We start from the raw sequence: 15,322 nt of genomic DNA on the forward strand, positions 1-15,322 counted from the left end.
CTGGCATAAAAACACCTTTAAGAAAAAGAGAGAGGCAAGTCAAGAGTCAGAGCAAATATTTGCAACATATTTAACCGGTGAAGGGTTTATCTCAAGAATACATACAGAACTCCTACAATCAATAAGAAAACAAAAACTTATTAGAACAAAATGGACAAAAGTCTTGACTAGACAATTCACAAAGGGTAATTTCAATGGCCAACAGAAAAGTGCTCAGTCTCATTTGTCACCAAGCTGCATTGACTGACCTTGAACCTGTTTTGTTTTATACATGACTGCTGGGTCAAAGGGTAAAGACATTTGCAATTTTTGACATATATTGCTAAATTCCTTTCTGCAGGGGTTGTGCCAATATTCATTCCCACCAGCAACATTCTTGACGCCACCTTTGACCAGGCAGGGAAACTGGATGATTGTTTATTGAGTCAGCAAACTGAGCATCTTCTCTACACCAAGTCCTATGCTAAACAACCACAATGTAAAAAATAAGATGCTGTTGGTGCCTGCTTTTGAGCAGAGGGAGAGACAGACTTATTAGATAACCAAGTCAATGTGTGGCAAAGTACCACAGCACGATACAGGAAGTGCGATGAGAACACAAACAAAGGGATGATTTACTCTGCAAGAAAATCTGCAGAGGAGGCAACAGTTGAGCTGGGCCCTGAAAGACAAGCAAGTTGTCAAGTGGGAGAAAGGTAATTGAGGCCTGTGGGGAGTATAAACGGCAGCTAGAGGCTTATTCCAGGAACCACGGACAGAGTGGCACAGATGGAGCGTGAGAAACTAAGATTGGAGAAGCAAGCGAATACCAGAGAGAGAGACTGGTGTCTGAGCCTTCATCCCGAAAGAGCCAGGCAGTCTTTATAGGCTTGTAAGTAGCAGTGACATGATCAGACCATCACCCAGCCCACTCCAGCAGGCCAGGAGCATGGTGGTGTGTGTCCATTTCACCCCAGGGGATCATCTGACACCTAAACTCAGACCTCACAATAGCCCCCAAGTAAGCCAGTTATGATGTAAGAGGAGTTTGTGACTGTCCCTTGGGTTCCTATGACACTGTCTTAGAAAGATTAACTCCAGGCATCGACACATCCCATCCTAGCCTGTTCCCAGAGTATGATCAGCAAATGGGAGAATGGCTGCCAGAAGATTGAAGAACAGAGGGCTAAAGATCCAAGGGCCCAAGAAAAGAAGACTGCAGAGGGGAAGTCAAATAAGAATGGAATGCCAGTCAGACGATTCAACACAAGCAATTCCTTCCAGGATAAAGACTCCCAGTGCTGCCAAGGGGATCGATGTTCCACTTCACCTTTGGGGTGAGTGTAGCCTGTGTTTCCCCTCCATTCCTTCCCCTCCATCTCAGACCAAGGTCAAGTGGAAAAGCCCACCCCGTAGCTACAGAAACCCGGGTCACAGTGCCCCTAGCCTAATGTAGAATCACCCTTTGTGAGGTTCTCCATTCCCAAAGAGAGAAGTAGGAAGACTTTTCCCAGAGTTCTAATAATACACGTGCCTCTCTGCCTTCCAGGGTATGGACCAACGCCTACCGATCTGACCCGCGCATTGCCCTTGGGAAATACTCGCCCTTGGAGAAAGAGATCCTAGTAAGATCCTATGCCCTGAAGTTGATACACAAGGAGGCCCCATGAAAGGCAGGCAGGCTAGGGACATCCAAAGGTTCCAAAACCTTCAGCAATAAAGACGAAAGTCTCCCAAACAGTGACTCGAGTTGGCTGAGTCTGCTAGTGGCTTCCATGCTTGCATAGCAAACTGCTCTCTTATTTCGAAGTCCCAATTAGGAATACAAGTATAAGTGATGACAAATTTGGGGAGCTGCCATTTCCTGAGCCCCTACCTAGCACTAGTTACTGGCATATATGTTGTCTTCCAGAGACCTCACAGTGGTCCTGTGAGTCAATAAAATTCCTTCATATTTATAGTAGGTAAGAAGGAGAGTCAGGATTTGAACCCTGGGAAACAAATTACCCCAAAATGTAGTGGCTTAACACAACAATCATTAATTCAGCTTATAATTCTGTGGGTCAGCACTTTAAGCTGGGCTCAGCTGGGAGGTTTTCCTGGTCTCAGCTGGGTTCCTCACACGTGTGCTGTCAACTGCAGGTCAGTTAGGTGGCTCTCCTTCTGGGGGTCAACAACTACCAGCTGGGTCAGTGGGAGTGACTGGGCCACATGTTTCCTTCCTCCAGCAGGCTAGCCCAGGCGTATTCACAGGGCCACTGAAAGATCGCAGGGAGTAAGAGGAAGTTTCCAGGCTTGTCTGACCCCAAAGATTCACCTTATTTCCCACTACACAAGGGCTCAGACATACTTAGCAATGAAGGGAGAAGGTGCCACTAGCTAATTCTTTCTGTGGTGCCCCTGCTCCTGTCCGGTGGCTATTTTAACAATCCCTGTCCCATTGCCAGCGTCTAGGTGGCGTTCACACTGTAGCATCAAGAAAGTTTCTGACTTACAAGCAAGAGGAAGAACAGAAGATGCTGAAGGAACTACAGTTTCTCTCTTCAGACTACAAACAGGCGATGGAATATAAGAAACAACATTCCTCATCTTGTGCCATCTGTGGGCCCCTAGAAAAAACATGGACGGCCAAGGTGATCATACCCCCAGAGGAGTTCAAAATGCCACGTCGAGAGAGGCTCAACATCAGCGAACACATAGCACGAATGCAGTTTGCTCGAGCCCTGAGAAATAATCAGCTTTTACCTTCCATTGAAAGGTATAGGAGCTCTTCATCTCTGTCCGGCAGGGGCCTGGGCCCAAAGGCAGGAGACAAGGCCGAGAAAAAGGAAGATGACAACAATCACTGTGATGGTGCCACGCAAGACAAGAGAGAAAAGGCAGAGAACAAAACCACAAAAAGACAAGAAATAAAAATGAATGTAATTTTCAAGTCAGAAGTACCAAAAAAATGTTTAACATACCATCCCAGTGATCTGAAACCATTCTTCCCCACAAAGAAAGTGGACCGGTCCATCACTGGCTTAACCAACCGAAATCTTTTCCAGTTAGCAGAATTTCCTGAAGACCTAATGCTAATGAACCAGAATTCTATATCACGAGGCATCCACCCAGCGATCTGATGAAGGCCAGCTGCCTGGAAGAACAGGGTGTCCGGAAAGAGTACATGGGAAAACCCATTTCTCACCATTATTAAAGTTTTATTTATTCCCCATGGTGAACCGAGTGTACTGGTCCTTATTACTTTTGCAGCACTACCCCAGGTACCTTCCCATCTTCTTTTGGGACCTGATTTTCTGGGGGCCTTCAAACGAAGACCTACCTGCTAAGGCTTCCGGGTTTCAGGCAACTCCTGGCTCTCAGCTCCCACCCTCTTTCTCAGAATGCAGTCTCCTCTTTTCCATCTATTCCCATGGGGGCTATATCAGTTACCTATTTCTGTGAGACAAATTACCCCAAAATGTAGTGGTTTAACACAACAATCATTAATTCAGCTTATAATTCTGTGGGTCAGCACTTTAAGCTGGGCTCAGCTGGGAGGTTTTCCTGGTCTCAACTGGGTTCCTCATGTGTGTGCTGTCAACTGCAGTTCAGTTAGGTGGCTCTCCTTCTGGGGGTTGACAACTACCAGCTGGGTCAATGGGAATGACTGGCCCACATATTTCCTTCCTCCAGCAGGCTAGCCCAGGCGTGTTCACAGGGCCACTGAAGGATCCAAGGGAGTAAGTGGAAGTTAGCAGGGCCTCTTGAAGTCAAGACTAGAACGGGTACACCATCACTTTGCCATATTCTGTTGGCCAAAACAAGATACAAGGCCAGTCCAGATGCAAGGGTGGGTAAATGGACCTCATCTCTTGTTGGGAGAAACTGCAAAGTCATACTGTAAAGGGAATGAACATAGGGAGACAGGGACAATTGGGACCTTGGTTGCAGTCAGTCTACCACAGAGACTTTGGAGCTGGGACTGGCCTTTAGCTCAGATGGGGCCCTTCTGACTTCAAATCTTTGAGAAGTCAAACTGCCCTTTTCTTGAAGACCTGCTACCTAAAGCTGGACAGTTTGATATAAACTTTAGAGAAAGCACCACAGTAGCTCATGTTTGAACAATGTTTGCACCTGTTACTGTCCGGGCCACTCAGGAAGTTCACCAGAACACCTGATGGCATTCCCAGAGATATTCAAACTGCAAGCCAGGTGAGTCTGTCAGATTGCCAGTACCTGCCCAGACTCCATCTGAAGACACTTCCAGCCCAACATCTAGATGTCTTCTTCACTGACCATCTGCTGCACTCAAAACCTTAGTTTAAGTTTTGTTCTCACCATTAACCTATGCTTTTGTTTCATAGAAATTTCCAGGAATGGGAGATTGGTTCAGTGGGTTATGGCATAAGTTACTAACTCAGTTTCTGGACTATGAACATCTTGGGAGAAGTTTCAGATGGAGGAATATGGGGTTCAGGACATGTTACTCTTAAATATGGCACCTTGACGTATTGAATATCTTAATCTTCAAGGAGTTTGGGGAAAATGGCAGAAATAGGAAGTTCACTCTAAACTCTCCTCACCTTGCCCTCCTTCCCTAAAACTGGTCATAAATCTCCCATGTGAAAAAGACCCTCCTTGTACCAGGAGGAAAGAAGACATTCTTATGATCAGAGATGAGGAGTTGGGGGCTGAGAGATCTGTACAAACAAACCTTGTTAGGCTAACGCTTATCTTCCTACTTACTTTTTCACCATTTACCAGCCCTAGCCCAAACCACTTTGTTTTGTCAAATCTTCATAATTTCCTGTTTGTCTAAAAGGTATACAGATCTTCCTGCTCTGGTAACTTCTTCAGGTCTTCATTCTGTTGTGAAGGCTCCCATGTACATGTAAAAACTCAATAAAATATATATGATTTTCTCCTGTTAATCTGCCTTTATCAGTTTAATTTTTAGGCCTGGATAGGGGTCCTACAATATACGTGCCTGATACTTCCATTTACTGTTTCACCAGAATCTCCAAAAACCAGTCAAAACTGTCTGAAAATATAACCCAATAAATATCAAAGAATAATCAATGCAAAATATAATGCTTGGAAAACACCCATCCTAAACATTTACATGAAATGATTCTTATTGACCTTAAACTTTATTGACCAGTCTTTGAAAAATTAAACCTAGAAACTGTGACACCACTAGAACGATGGCCCACATACTGTCATCCACAGCTACAATTTCATATGGACATTGCAATAAAAGGACATCCATATCAGTTTGAGTAATTTTCGCTCATTTTTGGTACAAACTCAGAATTCTTCATATGAAACAGACCCAGAAAGTTCAAAAGACTTCATTTTCAGTGAAAAAAAAAATCTAAATTTCTGTAGCGATTAAATGATGTTCTAGTTGCATCTCTGTTTTTCTTTTGTATACGGTGGTAATTTTCACCTGAGAGATTAAGCACAAAAGATTTAAAATCCACCAAAGTACTCTAATGCATCAAAGAAGTTCACTCCATTCCAGTGAGGCCACTACTTACCAACTGATAAGCGCTCTTCCTGGTGAGGTGTATAGCTTTCAGCATCTAAGGCAGCCATCATCTATGTAATTTTACTAACAATTGTCACCCCAATAAATTTAAAAAATAAATTAAAAAAAAAAACCACTGGTTATAAGGATGCTCAACGATCTCAGTGAGAACCTCAACAAAGAGATAAGAAACATAAAAATGGAGCTAGAAAGCATAAAAAAGGACCAATCATAAACAAAGAATATAATAACTGAAATGAAGACTACATTAGAGGAAATCAACAGTAGATTAGGTGAAGCAGAAGATCAAATCAGGGATTTGGAAAACAAGGTAGCAGAATACACCCTATCAGAACAGCAAAAAGAAAAAAGAACACCAAAAAAGGGAAGGGGATAGTTTAAGAGGCCTCTGGGATAGCATCAAGCATACCAATGTTCATATCATAGGGGTATCAGAAGGAGAAGAGAGAGAGTAAGGGATTGAAAACCTGTTGGAAATAATAATGATGGAAAACTTTCCTAACCTGACAAAGAAAATACACATACAAGTGCAGGAAGCACAGAGAGTGCCAAACAGGATGAACCTAAAGAGGCCCACACCAAGACACATCATAATTAAAATGCTAAAGGTTAAAGACAAAGAGAGAATCTTAAAAGCAGCAAGAGAAAAGCAGTTTCTCCCTTGTAGGTAAAATACCTACAAGGGAGTTCCCATAAGACTGTCAGCTGATTTCTCAGCAGAAACTTGTGAGAAGGTATTGGCATGAAATATTCAAAGTGATGAAAAGCAAGGACCTACAATGAAGATTACTCTACTCAGCAAAGCTATCATTTAGAATCAAAGGACAGATAAATATCTTCCCAGACAAGAAAAAGGTAAAGGAGTTCATCACCACCAAATGAAGAAGAAAGAAGGAGGAGGAGGAGGAGGAGGAGGAGGAGGAGGAGGAGGAGGAGGAGGAGGAGGAGGAGAAAAAATGATGAATAATAAAATGGCAATAACTACACATCTATCAACAACTACTTTAAATGTAAATGGATTAAATTCTCCAACTAAAAGACATGGGGTGGCTGAATGGATAAGAAAACAAGACCCTTATATATGCTACCTACAAGAGATTCACTTCAGATGGAAAGGCATACAGAGACCGAAAGTAAAGGGATGGGAAAATAATATTCATGAAAATGAAAACAAACAAACAAAAAAGCTGAGATAGCAATACTTATACCAGACAAAATAGACTTTAAAAAAAGGTGGTAACAGGAGACAAAGAAGGACCCAGTAATCCCACTTCTGGGTATTTATCTGAAGAAACACAAAACACTAATTTGAAAAGACATACATATGCATTCACATGTTCATTCCAGAATTCTTTACAATTGCCAAGATATAGAAGCAACCTAAGTGCCCATCAATAGATGAATGGATAAAGAAAAAGTGATACATATATACAATGGAATATTACTCAGCCATAAAAAAGTGAAGTCTTGCCATTTATAACAACATAGATGGATCTAGAGGGTATTTTGCTAAGTGAAATAAATCAGAGAAAGACAAATACCATATGATCTCACATATATATGGAATCTAAAGAATAGAATAAATGAGCAAACAAAACAGAAATAGAGTCATACAGAGAAAAAAATGATGGTTGCTAGATGGTAGGGGGGTAGGGGAGAAGGTGAAGGGATTAGAAAGTACAAATTCGTAGTCACAAAGTAGTCACGGGATGTGAAATACAGTATGGGGAATATAATCGATAATGTTATAAAGACTACGTAGGGTGTCAGATGGGTACTGGATTTATTGGGGGGATCACTTAATAGATTATATAAATGCCTAACCACTGTGCTGTACACCTGAAACTATAAAAATTATATTGAATGTCAACTATAATTATATATACATATATATAATTTATATAGCCAAGGGATATAAAGTACAGTGTAGAGAATATAGTCAATGGTATTATAATAACCATATACAATGTCAGAGGGGTAGTTGACCTGGGGTTGTTACCACTTTGTGAGGGGTGTAAATGTCTAATCATTACACTCATTTGAACACCTGAAACTAATTTAAAAAAAAAAAAAAAACACCAGAAAAAAGAAAACTGTTCATGTCTGAAACCAGGCCACAAAGTTTCTCTGGCAATACTGGCCCTCAAGGGAGCACTGACGATATGTTTTCTTTGGTGACGTTGCAGTTTTATGGGAAGGAGTCCACTTTGGCCTCTTCAGTTCACCCCCCCATCCACCACACGCATCTAAAACACCCCCTGGTGTTGGGGGTCCCCTGCAGCTGCTGTCCTGCCGGGTCTCACCCACTCGTCACACCTTGGAAGTTAGGCTTGCTTAGCATCTTCTCAGGGTGGGGGTCCTGAGCCCGGCTCACAGTGGCAAACACGGACATTCCCAGGGAAGAGGTGAGAACTCCCATTCTTACCCAGCCTGATCTAGAGGCCCAAGGTCTGGCTTCTCTCCCATTTTCTGGCAAATTCACGGCCTTTTTGGAAAGTACCCCATTCCTTTGTCTCTCCTGAGATCCTGGGGTCTCTTGTCAATCCATTTCTCCCTGGAGACCACATGCAAACAGGACTCCTGGTGGCCTAGTCTATGTACCAGAGATCCTCAGGGCCCTGAGGAGTTTGCTGTCTTCCCCAGAACCCCCATAGCCCACATTCTGGACATGATGTCAAAAACCAGAAGATGCAGATTCCTGGAGATATAGAGGCAATCATCTTTCATTTTAAGTCACAGACACTAAAAATTATGGTGCTGTTAGCATTATGGTCTTTCTCAACCTTTTCCCCTGTATTTTCTGCTTTGGGCAGAGCCAAAACGTGCCAACAACAAATGAGGACACCTTATCCATTCTCTAGAAGGTTCTGGAAGCCACAGGGCAGAGCTCCCTGGCCTTTAAAATTCCTTTGGACAGACCACCCTACTTGTCAGTGCTTAGGCAAGCCACTACAAACAAAGACTAAGTGACACTGGCTTTGAAAAAAATTCTTTATTTGGCTTGTCCTATAAATCAAAAGACTAAGATGTACACTACAAGCTTAAGAAGTCAGAAAAGAAATTCTATCTAGAGAAAGCTCCGCTGCTACTAGGGTTTGGCTCACAGCTGCCTGATACTTTGTCGCAGCACTGAGCCTGTGGTTTTAGGAACACCTGCCCTGATTTGTACATCCCCACCTCAGCCCAAGTGCCTGAGCCAGAGTTAAAAGAGTTCGGGTGTTGCTGGGTGCCAAGGTCAGGACACACGTTTCTTCCTTTTTCACTTGGGTTCCAGAGCCTGTGCAGCCAATGCCTGAGTGCGGCTGTGTGCCTTCTCCTGGTGTCACATTGTAGACCTCAGAGGCTGGCCACGGGAGGTGCAGAAGCTCTTCCTCAGTGTGAAAGCCACCACGGCCAGGACCACGACCACGAAGACCCCCACGAAGATGGCAGTGCTCTGGTAGCTCCCCTGGGTGCTGGCCTTCTCTTCCACGCCAGCCACCGGTAGGTCTGGGAAGGGGAGGACGTCGGAGTCAGGATGGACAGGAAGGGCTGTGGTCCCAGGGCAGGCGATGGCATCAGAACTAGTTGTCTGGTGAGACAAGGAAAAAGGAATGGGAGAGAAGAATGCTAAATGGGAAACTGAGACCAGACCCCAAAGGGCAGATGAATGTGGGGCAGGGAGAATCACTGTGTCTTGTCAGCCAACGGGAGCCAGAAAAGGTTTTTGAGCAGGAAATCGGAACTAGGCTTTGAGAGATCAAATCTACTGGAGGCACCTGATGGTTAGGAGGGGAAACAGTTGGGGCATTTGTGACCAACTGGGAAATGGGTACAAGAGTCCCAGGCAAGAAGTGCCCAGGCCCTAAGCTACTGCAGCACCAGTGGGAAGAGAAGGGACAGGAAAGGGGTGAGCAGGGTTCCCCTCGGCCTCCTTCTCCATCACCCTGCCCTGCTGTCCTCTCCGTAGCTCCAACTCCCATTGGAGGTAGCATGCACTAGAGTTCTGAATTGTGTCCCCTTCCACTGGAACGCAAGCTCCTTAGGGTTGAAGATTTTGATCTGGTTCAGTTTTCAGTTGTGTGTCTCCTGGCACATAGTAGGCCTTTAACAGATATGCGTGGAAAACATAAGTGAGGAAAGAGACCCAAATCAACTGGACGTGGGGACAAATGAATATGGGACATGTGGAGAGAGAGCTGTCAAAGGTGCCCCATAGAGTGGAACCCTGTCACCAAGGGGAGGATTTGTGACAACTGCTACTCCAACACCTGCCCCTGTCACCAGTGCCACCACATCTGTTGACCTGGCCCTGGCGTGGCCTCAAAATCCTAGAAGTCACTCTGCAAACATTTTTCTCATCCCCACACACAACAAAATGGCACAGCAGGAAATATGGTCCCCTTTCTAGATGAGGAAAACGAAATGGCTTGTCCAGGGTCAGCCCCTGTGAGCAGTCAGAATCAATCAATCCTGCCTGCACACCCATGGCCCTGCCCTCACTTTGGTTTCATTTCCACTGGGACTATAGTGAGTGGTTATCACTCTCATGAGTAATAATGTTATCACTAATGTTAATATTGGTGACGATAACAACAGTAACAAACGCCACCGTTATCACACCCAGCGACTTATACCAGGCAGAGGTTGAGGCACTTTCACTAATACTATTTCATGTAACCCTCTCATCTGTCCTAAGAGGTAAGTATTAACAGTTTTGTTTTACAGATGAGGAGTGTGAGGTTCTGGGAGTTCAGAACGCAGAGGATAAAGGCGTCATGAGGGTCTGTGCCCCAGGTCAGGACTCTCTTGACCAAATCCTACATACGGGCCCCTCACAGACCAGGAGACTTGGAAGGAGGTGGGAGCCAGGTCTAGTTGAACTCCATATTGCCTGGCACAGCACAGCACACTTGGTACACAGTAGGTGCCCAATTCAAGTTGGCACATGACACCAACAGAAATAGCCTGAGCTCCTGCGGGTCATGGGCCTGGGCCCCGGCTGGCAGCAAGGTGGGAAGGCGACCACCTACCCAGGCTCCTCTTCTCAGCGTGGGGGGGCTGCAGCTGGATGGGCCCCAGGACGACATCCATCTTCTCCACGTAGGAGCCCACATCCCTCTTAGACCTCACAATGCAGCCTCTGCGACAGCGGGAAGAGGGGTCGTGGGCCCTGCACACCACCATCTTGCACTGCAGGTAGACCGTGGGGAAGCGGTTCAGGAAGTGGAAGGATCTGAACTTGAAGCGGGCGATACGGGGTGATGGCGGATAGTAGGACTGGTAGGTTTCGTCCTTCACACACCTGGCAGAAGAGAATAGTCACCCGTTAGCTCTCACCAGTGCACTGCAGTCTTCATACGTGGAGGCGCTGGGCTGGAACTCCATAGCCCATCCTCAAGGCCCACGCCACCTGCCTCATCCCACCTTCCTTTTTAGGGAACGTGTGGTTTAGATATTGACTGTCAGCCCTGCAGGAAAATCCTGGGAGCTCTGACAGGTCAGCAGCATCTTAAAGCAGCAAGGGAGCCCACATTGAGAAGCAGGCCCCGTATTTCACAGTGAGGGCTCAGTGACCATGTGCTCAATGGCCCCAATTACCCAGGTGAGTCAGGGAGGAGCAGGGCCCAGCGAGAGGACAGGAAGGACGAGGGTATTTCAGGGCCAGGCAAGGTGACACTTGGCTACTCTCTGGTGTCTTTGCTGCCCCTCCCTCTCCAGGGCTGTGTCGCCTGACCATCTCAACCTGTCCTGAGTACCCTCCAGGTGTTTGAAGCTCAAAGGTATTCTAATGGGCATCCAGGTAGGTGATTTGAGTGATGGCCAGATATAGTCAATGAGTCCCTGCGTTCCAGGTGTAGTTGGGACACATCTAACCCCATATGTATATCACCTTCTCCCCAGAAAATTGCAATATCTTATGTACACATATATGCCAGAATTTGATCAAAAAGAATCCTTTAGCAGAGAAGAAACAAATCTCTTATTTGCATGCATCTCAATCATTTGACATAAATTCAAATATCACCTTGTCACTCTGTAAAAAGAGGGTCTGGGTAAGCTTATCCCCCATCTTTGCTGTCAAGGAGGCTACTGTGTCTTGAAGCAACTGCACAGACTGTGAATGAGATAAACCTCGACACCTATTTACCGAATCAACACATATTCACACTGTGCCGGGAAAGAGATACTGTTTTCAGTGTTTCAGGGAGGTGTGAAATTTAACTTCCCAACCATAATTCCTAGCAGCTGCCCTTTCTTGTCAGTAAAACTTCTATGTGAGACATTGTTACTAAGACAAGGTCAGATTATAAACCAAAAAATGATGTCCACAGCAGTGGACAGAGACAAAAGAGTAGGGGTTACAGTGGCATGCCCGTGTCCAGGACCCCTCTGTGAGCTCACAAGAGGTGAACTCCACCTCACCAGAGTCCTGTCACCCAGGAAAGCAGGGCTATGGGAGGGCACCTGTGACCCCAGCCTGGACACCACTGGCCTCACTTCTGCATCTTTTGAGCTTGGCTGGAACCATGGACTCTGAGAAGTCTATTCCCAGCTAATGTCGGTCACGAGACCTCTTGTTGCCTTGTGCAACACTCCTTGTGGGCCACCTGCATGCATGCTGTTTGCCCAAGGCCCCATCTGCTCATTTTCATCAGATCCCCATCGCCTATGAAGTGGGCATCGCTGTGCTTATTTGATGAGTGAAGAAACTGGCTCTGAGCGGTGCGACTGCCTATCCCGAGTGATACACCTACTATGTGGCACAGCTGGCATCTCAGTCTCAATCTGCTTCAAAATTAATGCTTTTGCCACTTCACCAAAGTCCTTTTAATACTAAGGCTTCCCTGGAGTTTGGTCACATGGGGTCTAATCCCAGTTTATAGCTAACCTGCTTGGTGACCACTGGTGAGTCACTCAGTTCATCAGACACCCATCTCCCTATATGTTAACCAGAGATGATCACCTAACTGGTTAAGCTTGAGGACCAAAATCTGCATTCGTTGAGCCTCTGGCTACTCATGTTTGGCTTGTCAGGCAAAGGTTCAAGTCCACCCCATGAACACACTCCTTACCCACTCCGGATTATATCATAAGTCAAAGAGGTGAAGTCATTGGAATCTGGTGACGCCACACAGGTGTCCACAAACAAGGCCAAGGAGGTGTTGGAATGGACGATTTCAGCCTGAAGGTACAAGTCCTGGTTCAAGTGGACATAGTATGGGCTGCTGGTCACAGGATACAAGAATGAAGGTGACGTATAAAAGGACATGTTCACGTCGAAATTGCCATACTGCACTTCCTTGACCTCGATGTTGTCATTAGCAATGTACATTGTGTCAACCCAGGTGTCCTGGAGCATTTTGCAGGTGATGTGAATGTGGAGGTCCTTTTTCCTCCTGATGATGCCACTTGAAGCGTCTGCTTTGAGCAAGTTGGAATAGATGATGGTATCATTATCCACCTAGGAGAGGCAGGCAGGAGAGCAGTCAGGCAAACGTCATCTGCTAAGGGAATCTCATTGCTGATTTTGGTTAGCATGATAGGGAAGCGGCTCAATGAGACTTCAAAACCCTCAGAGAACCGCACAGAGATGGCACGTGCCTATTGCCATGGCTACCACTAGCTGCTTAACTAGCAAGACGTCCTCTCACACAGCCCCTTTTCTCGACCATATGATGGGGGTCTACGGTCTGGACCAGGTGTTGGGGCCTCTTGGGAGCTGCTCCTCATGGGAAGATGGGTGTGTCTGGATGATCCCTTGCTCTGCTGTACAACTAAGCTGAGTTTGGACCCCATGGCTTGGGGTCTTTCTGGCTAGTTCTGTTTTATTCTCACTGTTGCTGGGAGAAACCAGCAGAGGCAGCCATGTGTACTCATGGGAGGGGCTGGTGGTGTCAGTTTTCAGTGTGCTGTTTGAATGGTCAGCAGCTATGGCAGCTTGGTGTCTCAAGCTGTGGGAACTGGAAGCGACAGAGATCCAGAGTTATGGCTGCAGTGGGTCTCTGACCTCTGTGGTAGGGTCTTCCCCAGCGGCTCACATGGACAGGCAGGTGGGCATGGCAATGTTGGAGCACTTTCTGTCACACTCTGCTTTTTCATTCCCTGTGCCACAGGACCTTTTCTGACTGTACCTTTCACCCAGCAGCAAATTCATAAGAATGTTAGTCTCTCATGCCATTTGATGTACCTACCATCTTGTAAGAGGGACTTTTCTGGGAATGAGAACCGTGGTATTCTCTGAGCATCTCAAGGAAAGGATGATGTCTGAGCATCTCTTTTCCCAGGGCTTGGTATTGGGTCAATGATAGCATCAGTGGCATCAATAAACACCCATGGAATGGATGAAAGGGAGAGGGGAGAGAGGCCCAGCAAAAGTATCATGATGAATGAAGAATGGGGCGGGAGCCGTCAGCCCAAATGGCCAACAGGACACAGGTATGAATAAAGTCCCCTGGAAGCTTCATGATCATGATAATCTGGCCCCAAGTGAGATGAGCACAAGTGAAGCATCGCCAGGCAGAGACTGGGCAGTGAGGGAGGGGAACTCTTTCTCTCCCCAATGCTATGATGGTCAGAAGCAAACTTCTCCTAAGCAGGTACAAGTTCCCACAAGCTATGGGTGCTTTTGCAAGAAAAAAAATAAACCCCACAAAAATAACACCATGGTGGCCTAAATGGAAGTCCTAAAATGTAAGGCAACGTTACACTTTATAAAAGAAGGAGGAGGAGACGGAAGGCCTGTCATGTAGTCACATTTAGTCACGTACAAGAGCAAAACTCCGTTCCTGGCCATGTGGGACATTAGACAAGTGTCCTTCTGAAGCCAGCACTTGTTCTTGAATATAATTACTAGTCAGAATGTCACCAGTTGGAGAGGCTTTCATTTTATGTCTGCAGTTACAGAACTCAGTTCTGAGTTTGACCCTTACGGAAGAACATGTAAAAAGAGAAAAGTTTAACAAGTAACTTAAAGTGGTTTTGCCATCTCTAGGACCCTTCCCTCCTCCTCTCTCTGATCACCGGTTTCCCTGTTCTCCTGTCAGAAGATATAGCCCAAAGGTCTCTGCAGTCCCAGACCTGGGGCAGGGCCAGCCTGGCATGCAGGGGGCGCCAGAGCCCGCACTTAGGACTCAGGTCTGGGGGAAGGATCTCTATGCCCTCTGTGCGTTCCTGGAGAGTATATTTTCTTTTCTTTTCTTTTCTTTTTTTAAATGTCTTGGCTTTATATTTGAGTGTCAATGGTTGTCACAATAAACCATGTACATGTTGTCACCTTGTTACTCTTTCAGAGACAAACTGAAGTGAACTCTGTACATTAGCTCGCAAGCACGCAAGCTTTCGTAGAATCCACCTTTGTCTCTGGTTTCTATGGTTAAACTAAATTCTGAATCCACTCCAAAAAAAATGAATGGGGAATTCGGGTTTATTTCTAAATCATAAGAAGCAGTTCTGATTTAAAATTAAAATTCGGTATTAGAGATCTGCTCAGCCTGAAAGGAACTCAGTATGTAATGGGAAGTCTTGCAGGTAAGTCAACTGCTATTCCCACAGAGGTGTGGACTCTTCGCCTTGGCGTCCTTCCCTCTCATATCGGCTATTCTGTCACACCAGCCAACATCTGTCAGACACCCGCTAAATGGGGACCTGGAATTCTGGCTCTGCAGTTCACCATCATGTGGACTTGGGCAAGTGACTTAACTTTTGTAAGCCTCCATTTCCTCATGATTGAATGGGAATAAAAGTTGTCTGGAGAATTTTGAAAGTCATGGAAAGCTCTTAGTTCAGTGCCTGGCATACAGACTAGCCATTAATAATCTGATTAGAAAG

General features: G+C 45.6%; 2 protein-coding genes across 37 annotated transcripts in view; one reads left to right on the forward strand and one right to left on the reverse strand.

Moving 5' to 3' along the window:
• The first annotated feature begins 1,116 nt into the window (after window positions 1-1,116).
• C15H10orf120 (chromosome 15 C10orf120 homolog) lies at window positions 1,117-3,175 on the forward strand. The gene is given in 4 exon segments (XM_074338908.2): window positions 1,117-1,316; window positions 1,529-1,604; window positions 2,427-3,087; window positions 3,090-3,175. Coding segments are annotated over 4 exon segments (1,023 nt in total).
• Window positions 3,176-8,494: 5,319 nt separating this feature from the next.
• DMBT1 (deleted in malignant brain tumors 1) overlaps window positions 8,495-15,322 on the reverse strand; it is a 74,819-nt gene continuing 67,991 nt past the window's right edge. For all 36 annotated transcript variants that reach the window (XM_088791789.1, XM_088791790.1, XM_088791788.1 and 33 more), the window contains 3 exons: window positions 12,568-12,956; window positions 10,525-10,796; window positions 8,495-9,083 (listed from right to left, as the gene is read on the reverse strand). In XM_088791789.1, coding sequence (XP_088647915.1) covers window positions 9,076-9,083; window positions 10,525-10,796; window positions 12,568-12,956 — 669 coding nt within the window. In that variant the 3' untranslated portion in view covers window positions 8,495-9,075. The remainder of the gene's footprint in view (window positions 9,084-10,524; window positions 10,797-12,567; window positions 12,957-15,322) is intronic.

The sequence above is a fragment of the Rhinolophus sinicus genome, chromosome 15 (genome assembly GCF_057876585.1).
Source record: "Rhinolophus sinicus isolate RSI-liver-muscle chromosome 15, RSI-T2T, whole genome shotgun sequence".
NCBI classification, from domain to species: Eukaryota; Metazoa; Chordata; class Mammalia; order Chiroptera; family Rhinolophidae; genus Rhinolophus; species Rhinolophus sinicus.